The sequence below is a fragment of the Rhinoderma darwinii genome, chromosome 1, assembly GCF_050947455.1.
Source record: "Rhinoderma darwinii isolate aRhiDar2 chromosome 1, aRhiDar2.hap1, whole genome shotgun sequence".
Lineage (NCBI taxonomy): Eukaryota > Metazoa > Chordata > Amphibia > Anura > Rhinodermatidae > Rhinoderma > Rhinoderma darwinii.
In genome coordinates, this window is record NC_134687.1 from 354,652,467 (window position 1) to 354,666,825 (window position 14,359).

The 14,359-nt window shown below is 41.2% G+C and overlaps 2 protein-coding genes across 2 annotated transcripts in view; one reads left to right on the top strand and one right to left on the bottom strand.

The window, feature by feature from the left end:
- Nucleotides 1–14,359, top strand: part of TTC39B (tetratricopeptide repeat domain 39B) — a 335,062-nt gene that overhangs the window by 43,447 nt on the left and 277,256 nt on the right. The window lies entirely within an intron of this gene.
- The window catches only part of SNAPC3 (small nuclear RNA activating complex polypeptide 3), a 76,657-nt gene that overhangs the window by 15,780 nt on the left and 46,518 nt on the right, over nucleotides 1–14,359 (bottom strand). The window contains exons 4-6 of the mRNA XM_075851905.1: nucleotides 9,614–9,718; nucleotides 8,242–8,391; nucleotides 4,625–4,707 (exon numbers count right to left, since the gene is read on the bottom strand). Of these exons, the coding sequence (XP_075708020.1) occupies nucleotides 4,625–4,707; nucleotides 8,242–8,391; nucleotides 9,614–9,718 (338 nt within the window). The remainder of the gene's footprint in view (nucleotides 1–4,624; nucleotides 4,708–8,241; nucleotides 8,392–9,613; nucleotides 9,719–14,359) is intronic.

The following is a 14,359-nucleotide window of genomic DNA, read 5'->3' on the forward strand; positions in this document are numbered from 1 at the left end:
AAGTACGTGGAAAAAATGATGCAAACAAAGTACACATATGGGGGATGTTAACTAGTAACTATTTTGTAAGGTATTACTATCTGTTTTACAAGCAAACACATTTAAATTTAGAAAAATTGTAATTTTTGCAAATTTTTGCTAAAATTTGACGTTTTTCACAAATAAATATTGAATTTATCGACCAAATTTTTTCACTAACATAAAGTACAATATGTCACGAGAAAACAATCTCAGAATCGCTTGGATAGGTAAAAGCGTTCCGGAGTTATTACCACATAAAGTGACACGTCAAATTTTAAAAAATCGGCTGTGCCACAAGCCCAAAATAGGCTGCGTCCTAAAGGGGTTAACCCCTTCGGCTTCGTCCTGAAGGCCAAAACAGGCTCAGTCCTAAAGGGGTTAACCCCTTTAGGACGCAGCCTGTTTTGGGCTTGTGGCACAGACGATTTTTTAAAATTTGACGTGTCACTTTATGTGGTAATAACTCCGGAATGCTTTTACCTATCCAAGCGATTCTGAGATTGTTTTCTCGTGACACATTGGACTTTATGTTACTGGCAAAATAGATAGATTCAGTATTTAATTGTGAAAAACACCAAAATTTAGCGAAAAATTGCAAAAATTAGCATTTTTCTAAATTTAAATGCATCTGCTTGTAAAACCGATAGTAATACCACACAAAATAGTTACTAGTTAACATTTCCCATATGTCTACTTTAGTTTGGCATCGTTTTTTGAACATTCTTTTATTTTTCTAGGACGTTACAAGGCTTAGAACTTTAGCAGCGATTTCTCATATTTTCAAGAAAATTTCAAAAGGCGATTTTTACAAGAACAAGTTCAGTTCTGAAGTGGCTTTGAGAGTCTTATATATTAGAAAGTCCCCATAAATCACCCCATTTTGAAAACTGCACCCCTCAAAGTATTCAAAACAGCATTCAGAAAGTGTATTAACCCTTTAGGCGTTTCACAGGAATTAAAGCAAAGTAGAGGTGAAAGTTACAAATTTCATTTTTTTTATACAAAATTAATTTGTAATAAAAAAAATTCTATACCACAGAAGGTTTTTCCCAAGAAATGTAACTTATTATTTATTGCCCAGATTCTGCAGTTTTTAGAAATACCCCACATGTGGCCCTAGTGCGGTCATGGACTGAAACACAGGCCTCCGAAGCAAAGGAGCACCTAGTGGATTTTGGAGCCTCCTTTTTTTAGCATATATTTTAGGTACCATGTCAGGTTTGAAGAGGTCTTGTGGGGCCAAAACAATAAAGACCCCCAAAAGTGACATCATTTTGGAAACTACACCCCTCAGGGAATTTATCTAGGGGTATAGTTAGCATTTTTAACCCACAGTTTTTTTGCTAAATTTATTTGAATTAGTTTGTGAAGATGAAAATCTACTTTTTTTCTGAAAAAACGTAGAAATTTTTAATTTTTTCAAGGTATAAAAGAGAAAAAACACCCCAACATATGTAAAGCAATTTCTCCTGATTATTACCACATATGGGGTATTGCTATAAACTGCTGTTTGGACCCACACCAGGACTCAGAAGGGAAGGAGCACCATTTGGATTTTGAAATTCTGATTTTGCTGGAATGGTTTTCAGTGCCATGTCGCGTTTGAAATGCACTGGAGGGAACAAAATAGTGGAAACCCCCGGAAAGTGACCCCATTTTGGAAACTACACCCCTCAAGGAATTTTTCTAGGGGTAAAGTTAGCATTTTGACCCCACGGTTGTTTTGCTGAATTCATTGGAATTATTCTGTAAAGGTAAAAATCGACTTTTTTTCTGAAAAAAGGTAGCCATTTTAAATTTTTACAAGGAATAAAGGAGAAAAAGTACCCCAACATTTGTGAAACAATTTCTCCCGATTACGGAAATATGCCATATGTAGTAATAAACTGCTGTTTGGACCCACAGCAAGGCTTAGAAGGGAAGGAGCGCTATTTGGCTTTTGGAGCTCAAATTTAGCTGAAATGGTTTTTGGGTGCCATGTTGCATTTGCAAAGCCCCTGAGAGGCCAAAACAGGGGAAACCCCCCAAAAGTGGAAATTACACCACTTAAAGAATCTATCTAGGGATATAGTGGGCATTTAGACCCCACAAGTCTTTTGCAGGATTTATTAGAATTAGGCAGTGAAAATGAATATCGACATTTCTTCCACTAAAATGTTGCATTTTTTCAATTTCACAAAGGATAAAGGAGGAAAAAGCTGCCCAACATTTGTAAAGCAATTTCTCCAGAGTACGGCAATACCCCACGTGTGGTCATAAATGGTTTTTCATTAGAAAGTAATTAACCCTTTCTGGACTGATCCATTTTTTTCTTTTCCTTCTTAGTTTTTTCCTCCCCGCGTTCCAAGAGCCACAACTTTTTTATTTTTCAGTCAATAGAGCGGTATGAGGGCTTATTTATTGAGGGACGAGCGGTCGTTTTTATTGGTGCCACTTTTTGGTACATACAACTTTTTGAGCACTTTTTATTACATTTTTAGGTAGAGCGAAGGTGACCAAAAAAACAGCGATTTTGCCGTTCTAAATTCTTTATTTTTTACGTGAGACGCTCCATACATCACCCCCCACACTACGACATGCTATGTCGTGGTGCGCGCAGGGGTTAATGCGCAGCGCATGGTGCGGAGTGAAAATTAAAATTTTCCACTCATATGCCATTTTAGTGCACTATATGTTATGCCCAGTTTGTGCCACTGAAGACAAATACCTCAAAATATTAACCGGGTTCTCCCGGGTATGGCGATGCCATATCTATGGACGTAAATTGGTGTTTAGGCACGCTGCAGGGCTCAGAAGGGAGGGACGCCATTTGGCTTTTGGGGCGCAGAGTTTGCTTGGTAGTTGTTCTGTTTGGGGTTTTACTGGTGTTTGAGTTTATAATGTGGGGGCATATGTTATCTGTGCGGGGTACATCAGGGTATATGTAATCTGTGCGGGGTACATCAGGGTACATGTTATCTGTGCGGAGTACATCAGGGTATAATAAGAGGGTATAATAATGCAGTAAATAAATAATAATCCGCAGATATGTGGCTGGTGTCGCACTGATAAATGGCGCCCGATCTTATCCACTTTTGGAGCACTCTGCACATTTTGCATCGCCATAGTCTGAGAGCCAGAACTTTTTTTTTTTCCTCCACCGGAGCTGTGTGAGGGTTTATTCTTTGCGGGACAATCTGTAGATTTCATTGGTACACTTTTGGGGTACCAGAAATTTTTTTGATCACATTTTATTCCATTTTTTGGCAAGCAAGGTGACCAAAAACCATCAATTCTGACAATGTTTTTTATTAGTTTTTTTATGGCCTTCACCCTGGGCTATAAATGACCATTATACTTTATTCTGCGGGTCGGTACGATTACGGCGATACCAGATGTATATAATTTTTTTATGTTTTGCAGCGTTTGTGCAATAAAATCACTTATTTATAAAATAAATCAATTTTTGTGTCACCATATTCTGAGAGCCATAAAGTTTTTATTTTTCAGTCAAAAAAGCGGTGTAAGGGCTTGTTTTTTGCGGGACGGGATGTAGTTTGTATTGGTACAATTTTGGAGTACATGCGACTTTTTGATCACTTTTTATTGTATATTTTGGAAGGGTTGGTAACCAAAAAATTGTGATTCGGGCACTGTTTTTAGTTTATTTTTTTCGCGGTGTTCACCGTGCAGGAACAATAATATTACAGTTTTATAGTTGGGGTCGTTACGAACGCGGCGATACCAAATATGTGTACTTTTTTTAACGTGTTAATTTTTTTCCTATAATAAAAGTCTTATTATAGGAAAAAATGCATTCTTTGTTTGTCACTTTCTAACTTTGATTTTTACACTTTCAAAACATTTTTATTATTTTTTTTTAAACTTTTTTTACTTGTCCCACTAGGGGACACTTAGACGGCAGCTCTGATCACTGCTGGAATACATTACACTACACACGTAGTGTAATGTGTTCTAACTGTCATTGTGACGGAACTGTCACACTGACAGGAAGCATCGGAGGACCGGCCAGAGGCTGATCCTCCGAGGCTTCCGTACATGGCAACCCGGAGGTCATTGTCTGGCCTCTGGTTGCCATGATAAGGATCGCCAGCCCCCGCAAATACATGTGGGGGGCTGCCGATCCGCTGTAAACCTCTTCGATGTGGTGATCGCAATCGACCACCGGATCGAAGGGGTTAATTGCAGATTTCAGCGGCGACAGGCCGCTGATCGGCAACGGGGAGAGCAGGGCTTACACCCTGCACAGTTAACCGCCGCTGCGGTGTAGCGCCGCGCGGCGGTTAACTGTTAAAGCGCGGACGTAACTGTACGCCCAGGTGCGCGAAGTTACTGCTCATCTGGACGTACAGTTACGCCAAGGTGCGGGAAGGGGTTAAATAAGCAAAAATAATGTTGGTCAATAAGGACCATCATAAAATAATTTTACTTGCAAATAGACCCTATAAAGTGAACATAACACTAACCACTCCTGCTGTTTGCTTGGAACAACGCTATTCGCGAACGCTCCACCTTTGAAGATAAACTTGTCCTAATTTAAAAGCAATTAGGGCAGATTAAAAATGTAATACTAATAAATATATAACACACACACACGATTTACCTGCTTATATCTCTACATTCTGGATATCTCATATCATTGTAAAAGGTACCTTCAAAATAGAAGTACGCCGATTTGAAAAGATCCTGAAATAAACATGAAACTGGTTAGAAAAAGGGAAAAATATTTAAATTTCTTAGAAATGGTGAGGACTTTGACGCTACTCATTCCTATGAGACTCACATCAAGGCTCTTATGGGAATGAACAGAGACAGCGACTTCCTGTCCAAACAGAAGAAGCTGTCAGATTCAATTTGTGCGAGAGCGGGGGTCATGTAACCGAACAGCAACCCAGAACGGAGGCTGAAACTACAGCCATAGATGAGTTTTCCAACCACAGTACCATTTATGCCACCTCACTTACAAACGGGAGGGCCGAACCATTTTTGCTTAAACTGCTTCTTTAATGCCCTCGACCACCAGGGATCCTACCCATCACGGCACGGGGAAATTAAGAGGTATGCTGGCGGAGTGGGGCTACATGCTTCTTTTGCACAGGTGCCCTCAGTTGTCTGCGTCTGCCCTTGGTCTCACTTGCTGATTGACAGCCATCCCTATATGAGCTGAACTAGCGATCATTCACTGAGCAAGACCGCCCTATGGACTCCTATGCATAATATCTACATGTGAATCAGCTCAGCTCCTTCTGTTCTAGAATATGCTTCCTGCAGAAAGGATATAATGTTCAGTGACAGATCCACTTTACGTAAATACAATAATTATTAAAAAAACATGTCTGTTTACTCAGGTTCCCATGGTTTAATAATAAACTTTGTTTTAACTGTTGAGAACTAAACTAATTCCATCCGTCATAGCCTTTTTATTTATTTTTCGTCTTGACATAGCTGTATGAGGCCGGGTTTTTTTGAGAAAATGTTGCCATCTTTAGGCTGGTTTCATACATAGCGTTTTTGGTAAACATAAGTAATAATGCCACCAAAGACGCTTGTAAAAAAAAAAAGCCATGAAAAATGCTCGAAATGCATGTCATTTTTCTTACAAGTCAAAAAAAATGGTGCGAAAAAACCCTTAGATAACACTTCAGGGAACGTATTAATTAGCTCTTCGATTATATTTATTTATACTGTTGTGCTTTTTTTATACTTTGCTCACTGATCAACAAACATACCATTATAAATGTATAGTGCAAATTGTTACAGTTACGGGGATACCAAATATCCACATATTTTATGTTAAGTGGCGTGCACCAGATTCACTTTTATTAACTACCTTTTTATTTATTTTTTAATTCTCATATTTATGTTTTCTTTTGTTTCTTTTTAACGTTCTAAACACCCCATCGATGGGTAATTATGAGGGTACAATTGCCATCACTAGGACATTTATGGAAGTCCAAATACTTGGGCGGTTGGAGATCAAAAGCCAAAAATACACAATAATAGTGGATATCTTGAAAATCATATTTCACATCAATGTTCTATACTTTCAAATATTAAAGGGGTTGTCCAGTTTTTTGTTTTTTTTATTAAATTATTTATAGAATAGGACATCATACAGATTTCTAATATACATGTATTTTAAATTCTCTTCACATTCCTTATACCAGTGCAGTCGACTCTGTCTAAAAAAAAAAAAAAAAATGGTATAGCCCACAGATTTGACCATAAAAAAGCACCCATAGGATAATTGAATGGACAGTCATGTGACCCACAGCATGTGACCCCTGGCATTCAGGTAACACTGTCCAGGTATATAACAGGTAAACAGTAGATTACCTACAGCAACATCTCATCATCATGTCAGTGTCTGAGGGGCAGCTCTTATATTCTTCTCCCGGTCTCCTGCGTTTTTTTTTTTTAGCCTGTGGAGACACATCACCGTTCGCTTTCCGTTCCAGGGTTCCGTCGGAGGTTTCCATCGGGTGAACCCCGCAACGGAAAGTGAAAGGGAAACCACAGCTTCCGTTTCAGTCACCACTCGGCAGGTTTCCGTTTTAACGACTGAATCAATAGCGGAGTCGACTGTGCTATTGATTCCGTCGGAAAACCGGAAACCTGCCAGAATGGTGACGAACGGAAACCATTAGCGATGTTTCCGTCCCCATTGATATCAATGGTGACTGAAACGGAAGCTGTGGTTTCCCTTTCACTTTCGGTTGCGGGGTTCACCCGACGGAAACCTCAGATGGAACCCCGGAATGGAAAGCGAACGGTGATGTGAACAGGCCCTTACACATGATTAACACTTTTCCGTCACAGCCATTATTTGGATTTTCGTTTTAATTTTTTCTTCCCCACCTTCCAAAAGCTATAACTATTTTATTTTTCCGTTGATAAAGCCATATGAGAGCTTGTTTTTTGCGGTACGAGTTGTCGTTTTGCACGGCATGATTTATTGTACCATACAATGTATTGAAAAACTGGAAAAAAAAATTGTGGGACGGAATAGTAAAAAAGCAGCAATTCTTCAATCTTTTGAGAGGTTTCGTTTTTACAGCTTTTACCATACGGTAAAAACGGCATGTTAACTTTATTCTACAGGTCAATACGAAACACGATTACGGCGATACCAAATTTATACAGTGTTGTTTTACTACTTTTACAAGGAAGAAACTAATTGTTAAAAATACATAGCTGTATAAGGACTTCTTTTTTGCGGGACAAGAATTTTTTATTAGCACCATTTTGGGGTACATATAATTTATTGATTAACTTTTTATTAACTTTTTTTGTGTGGGAATAGAAAAAAAAACAGCAATTTCGTCACTCTTTATTGCGTCTTAAATTTACACCATTTAGCGTGTGGTATAAATAACACAATACCTTTATTCAGAGGGTTGTTACGATTGCAACGATACCAAATTTATATAGATTGTATGTTTTACTACTTTTACACAGTAAAAACACAGTTTTTTTTTTCAAAATGATTTGTTTTTGTGTCTCCATATTCTGAGAGCCATTATTTTTTTATTTTTCCCTCGATTGAGCGTAATGGCTTATTTTTTGTGGGACAAGCTGTAGTTTCTATTAGTACCATTTTGGGCTACATAAGACTTTTTGATCACTTTTTTTTTTCACAGTGTATTAGTCCCCCTAGGGGACTTGAACCAGCAACCGTAAGATCGCTGGTACAATACACTGCAATACTAAAGTATTGCAGTATATTGTCATTTTTACCAGCTACAGGAGATGAAGAAAGGCAACCCTGGGGGCCTTCATTAGACCCCTGGGCTACCATGACAATGGTCGGCACCCCACGATCGCTTTGAGGGGTGGCCAATGAGCTGTCAGAGCGGGGCTCCCCCTCTTTCTAACGCCTTAGACGCTGGCCTTTAGTCCCGCGTGTCAGCTGTAACCCACAGCATACCGAGCAGGCTCAGCGGGTGAGCCCACTCCATACATCACCCGGGGGGGCCCACGATGTGCTATTACGTTGTGGTGTGGGGACAGGTTAATTTGTGGGCTTATACCATTCTACTGTGACAGGTGCCTCACTCACTATAATAAATGAGTATGAGCATAATTTATAATACCTGTATATTAGAAAACTGTATGATTTCCTATTCTACAAAGAAGTAAAAAAATATATATATATAAGCCGGACAACCCCTTTAAGTTGCATAGAAGGATATTACTGCAAAAATACGCTAGTCCTTTAACCTTGCAAATATTTTCAGGTGCCAAGTCTGGATTGTTGCTAAATTCTCCTCCAATCTGTAAGTCACTGACACACTTTACGGCATCTCTTAGTTCCGTGAGCCTTTGGCTACCTAGTACCATAACGGTCTCATAGGGCTTGTACATCTTGTGCTAAAAAAGAAAAAACAAGATAAACACAAAGTATAGGTTTACAGCTTGTGATATCAATTCTGCAGCAAATTTATGTAAACAATACATTTTTTTATGATACATTTGTACAATTAAGTCCTCGTTCACACCTGCGTTGGGGTCCCATTCTGACGTTCCGTCTGAGCTTTCTGTCAGAACGGGACCCTTAACAGACACAAACTGAAACCAGAGGTTTGTTTCCATCACCACTGATTTCAATGGTGACGGATCCGGTGCCCATGGTTTCTGTTTGTCTCTGTTGTGCACCGGACCCAACGTTTTGCCGGAAGCAATAGTGTAGTCGACTACGCTATTGCTTCCGGCAAAACGACAGGTCCGGTGCACAACAGACAAACGGAAACCATGGGCACTGGATTAGTCACCATTGAAATCAATAGTGATGGAAATGGAAACCTCTGGTTTCAGTTTGTGTCTGTTCATGGTCCTGTTCTGACAGAAAGCTCAGACGGAACGTCAGAATGGGACGCCAACACAGATGTAAATGAGGCCTTACGTAGAATGACTACTATAACTTAACTGTCCTACATAGTGTGCTATAGTTTTGTAGTAATTATGCAGCTATGAAATCTCTCTAGGGGCCCCATTGCATGGAAACTTTCTTGTCAAAGTAAACTAGCACCTAAACCACCATAAAAAAGTGGTATGAACAACCAATAACTAGGGATTCACAATGACGTATCTACATGCACAAACAAAAAGGCGCCTCATTAGTACAACCTTTTAAAAAAGAATCTGTGACTTGGAGACCATGGCCAGCCACACATTTTTCCTGCAGTGGTAGCATTACATACTTTAAAAGAATGGCCATCCATGTAATGAATGGATGTGCCAGGACGCAAGTACAGGAACCGCTCTAACAGGTAGCTCCCCGTTTCTGGCCCATAGAGGGGGGTTCCCATGCTATGATGTCCATATTTCCTAATAGGAGGTATCCTATGCCCAATCACGAGGCAACGCCTTTAAAAACGTTGGAGGGTATGTATCCACAGACATCAATATAAGCAACTAAGTAGTTGGACACCAGCAGTAGATCATAGGATCTGGATCAATGAATTGGTCCGGCTTCGAAGTAACAAAAACAGATTGAAAAATTCAGCCACGTGGGAGTCTGGCTTACTGCCCATATGATGCATTGCAAGCAAAGCATGGATAATTCTAGCATATAGGTATTAATAAAGCAAACCTTCTGAAAAATAACAGGATATAAAATGTTCAGAGTTAGCACCAGTTCTCCCTCATCAATCATGTCTGAAGGATCTTCTGGCCTTGTTCCTAAGCCACGAGACTCCTAGAAAAATAAAAGATCATTACATTAGTTATAATCTGTAAGGCACATTATATTGTTGCTATTGTTAGAATATTTGTTATAGGTTATTCTAAATGACTATTTTTGTTTGTATGATTACCCTCCTTTGCAACAGGCAGCATTGTTTAAGAATTATGGAGCTTGTACGGAACCCCAGTTTCAGCCCATTTCATAAAGCAGAGCCGCCTTCACAAAGATTAAGTCTCCCAAGACTCGTTGCTTTTTCAGGGTGTGTATAGAGCGAACGCTGCTGATCTGCATTATGCTTATGCCATGCGTCCTGATAATATAGGAGTAGCTGGTGAACCATATTGAGTGAAACTAAATACCGACAACACTGTTAATTGAGTGATCATCAAGGCCATAGAAATGAAATATTATGTATCTGTGGTGACTGGAAGATTGTTTCCTATAACTGGTGAAAGCGCAAGAAGACCAGTTGGATTTCAACTCATTCAATTGTTTCCCCCAAGATAAGCAAGACAGAAGTGTCTGGCAGCTGCTTATCCTGCTCTGCCCATAGAAACATGCCCAAATGTTTAGCCTGAAGTTATAGCGAATTGTGAAAGTACTTAACACCCTTAGTGCTTCTCCTTTGTGTGTTGCGTTACAACCTGAAATTAAAATATATTTTAAATTTAATCTTATGTAATGGACCTGAGGAAACCTGTTACATTTTTTACACTGGAATGAAAAAAAAAAAGAAAAAAAACACACAAAAAACCTTGTTTCAAATTAAAACAAAAAACTGAAAAGTTCTTATGTATTCACCCCCTTTGCTCTGAAATCCCTCAATAAGATCTTGTCAAACCAATTCACTTCAGCAATTACATAATTAGTTAAATAAGGTCCCCCTGTGTACATCAATGTGTCACATGATCGGTCACATGATGACGGTATAAATACACCCGTTCTGAAACACCACTGAGGCCCCATGCACACGACCGTAGAATTAGTCCGTAATCGCAGACCGTAATTGCCGACCGGAGGCTTTGTATGGCCCAGACACCTTCCTGTAAATATACGGGAAGGTGTCCGTGGTCAATAAAAATGAATGGGTCCGCAATTACGGATCCATTAATTTCTATTGACTACGGACACCTTCCCGTATATTTACAGGAAGGGTCATAGAAAGCCTCCACAAAAGATAGAACATGTCCTATCTTTTGCTTTTTAGAGACCATGCTCCCATACTTTGTATGGAAGCACGGGCCGAAAATGCGGGTGGCTGTCCGCGCCCAGCTGTGCACGTAATCGTGGACCGTGATTACGTGCACAGCCCTGTGCATGGGGCCTAAGCAACATGAAGTCCAAGGAACTTTCCAAACAGGTCAGGGACAAAGTTGTAGAGAAGTATAGATCAGGGTTGGGTTATAAAAAAAGTATCCCAAACTTTGATCATCCCATGGCGCATTATTAAGTTTATTATAAAAAAATGGAAAGAATAGAACTACAAGAGATGGCTGCCCACTAAAGCTCACAGGCCGGGGAAGGAGGGCAATAATCAGAGATTAACCACTTCCTGACTAGAAGCTTTACCCCTTTCCTGACAGGCCTATTTTCAAGCTTTAGCCATGTAGCAATTTAACCCCTTAACGACATGTCACGTACTGGTACACGGCAGCCGTTAAGGGGAAGTATGGAGCGTGCTCTCGGGCTAAGCTCGCTTCGCACACAGCGGGTGACGGCTGTGTTACACAGCCGACGCCTCACTGCAACGGGCGGAATCAAAGATCACTTTGATTCCGCCCGATTAACACCTTAAATGCCACAGTCAATCGCGACCACAACATTTAATGGTGTTGATTTAATGACATGTAATAGATTTTAGCCCTCTATTCTTTTTCCAGTACATTGACTTTGGAAAAAAAAAAGCCAGTTTAAATTTTTTCCCGTCAAATATGTAAATTCAGGTGACCTTTTTTGACATCTGATGCAGGTCACTGGGCAAGCACACCTGAATACATATTTAGCAACTTCTGCGATACCAACTATGTGCGCATTTCTTACACGCTGGGTGCAAAGTGGCGCCTACAATGAATGGTGCGCAAACTGGCTTTTTCCAAAGCGATCTTACATCAATATATAGGATATGAAAGATATAGATAGAAAGGTAGATTAAAATAATCTTTATTTGTAGGACACAAAAAATATGCATTTAGATTATTATAATATCTTTATTATGAACGAGAGAGATAGAAATAGATTTATTGGAGTGTGTGTGTTTTATTACTTAGGCTATGTTCACACGGGGTCTTTTGCCGAGTTTTTTGACGCGGAAACCGCGTCGCAAAACTCGGCAGAAACGGCCCGAGAACGCCTCCCATTGATTTCAATGGGAGGCGTCGGTGTCTTTTTCCCGCGAGCAGTAAAACTGCCTCGCGGGAAAAAGAAGCGACATGCCCTATCTTCGGGCGCTTCCGCCTCCGACCTCCCATTGACTTCAATGGGAGGCAGGAGAAAGCGTGTTTTATGCCCGCGGCGCTCAATGGCCGCGGGCGAAAAACGGCGCGATAATTGCTGTTCACACGGAGTATTTTGGGGGAGGAATATCTGCCTCAAAATTCCGTTTGGAACTTTGAGGCAGATATTCCTCCCCCAAAATACTCCGTGTGAACATAGCCTTAGTGTTCCAGCCTGCCAGGAGAGGGAGAAGTTACAATGAATATAAACGTTTGTTACTTATCAGAGAGCTCCTTAGAGGTGGGGAGGGGAAGGGCGCCGAGGGTGAAAGTGTTGTGACAACCTGCCACAATGATCACATGCTCAGAGACCTCGCTGATTTGTCTCTGGGCAGAGCTCCGTGATGTCAGCTGTCTGGAGACAGCTGTCACAGAGCTAAACGCTGCTACAGAGAGGCAAAGAGTGTTAATCTGCAGGACGCTCGTGTGAGCTCAGCCACTTCGTGTCTGTTCAGCTTTTTCCGGAAATAAATGGATCGGTGTACGGACTCAATAGAAAGCCTATGAGCCCGTACTCCGATACATCGCCTTTGCAGAAAAAGCCAAACCGACACAAAGCGGCTGAGCCCTCACACAAGCGCTTCAGCTGAATCGTTCTAGCGATTGGCTGGGGTCTCCGTGCTCGGACCCCCACCAATCCAGAGTTCTGACATGTCACAAGTTTGTCAAACGTTTAGCTATACTTTAAAGGAGTTGGATCAGTTTTGCCTTGAAGAATGGGCACAAATCCCAGTGTCTAGATATACTAAACTAATAAAAACATCCCAAGAGACTTCCATCTGTAATTGCAGCAAAAGATGGCTCCATAAAGTATTGACTTCCAGGGGTGAATACTTATGTTCTCTGTTTTTTGTCTTAAATATTGTTTGCTGTCCCAGTTGATAATATTTAGCAACTTCAGAGTGGTAGGAACGTTGTGTAAATTAGGCTATGTTCACACGGAGTATTTTGGGGGAGGAATATCGGCCTCAAAATTCCGTTTGGAACTTTGAGGCAGATATTCCTCTCCCTGCACGCCGATTTTCGCGGCGATTATCGCGCCGTTTTTCGCCCGCGGCCATTGAGCGCCGCGGGCATAAAACAGCGAGATATACGCTTTCTCCTGCCTCCCATTGAAGTCAAGCGCCCGAAGATAGGGCATGTCGCTTCTTTTTCCCGCGAGGCAGTTTTACTGTTCGCGGGAAAAAGACGCCGAGGCCTCCCATTGAAATCAATGAGAGGCGTTCTCGGGCCGTTTTTGCCGAGTTTTGCGACGCGGTTTCCGTGTCAAAAAACTCGGCAAAATACCCCGTGTGAACATAGCCTAAAACTGTACAAACCCCATTATTCATTTTAATTCAAGGTTGTAACGCAACAAGATAGGAAAACACCAAGATGGTGAATACTTTCGCAGGGCACTGTACCTCAAGTCTATGGCTGGCTTTACATTATGGGATGTTCAATATCTTTTTACCATGGAGCAGGAAAAGGACCCAAGGGTGGACGAGTACAGAAAAGGTGAAATACTTGTGGTAACAAAGCTATACAATTTTACAGCTTTTTAAGTAGACATAAAAAATGTCTTAGGCCTTATGCACACGACAGGGTTTCCCAGCCGTTTAACAGTTCAGAAAACGTCCATCACACGGCCGCAGTAGAAACAATAGACCCCAAATGGGGCTATTCACACAATCGATTTTTTGACGACCCGGTAAACCGTGCCGTCAAAAAATGTGACATGCCCTATTTTCGGCCGTTCTCCCGGCCGCCCGGCTCCCATAGAAGTCTATGGGGCCTGGTAATACACGGCCATCACTTGAATGTGCTCCAAGTGACGGCCGTGTCTTCCGTCGCTCGCTCTCTCCTTCTCCTCCCCACAGTGCGAAGTGCTTCCGAGGAGGAGTAGGAGGAGGATATTTTTTTTCTCCCTGTAGGAGCGGAATCCCCAATCCCCGGCCACAGCTTCGGCAATGCTGTGGCCGGGGATTGGGGATTCTGCGTCAGGAAAAGTCCCTGACTTCACTGTGTCCATATATGGACACAGTGATGTCAGGGACTTCGGAAGCGGAATCCCCATCGCTGTGGCCGGGGATTCTGATCCAGGAAAAGTCCCTCACTTCACTGTTCATATATGGACAGTGAAGTGAGGGACTTCTCCTGGAGCCGTCCCCTACAGGAAGGT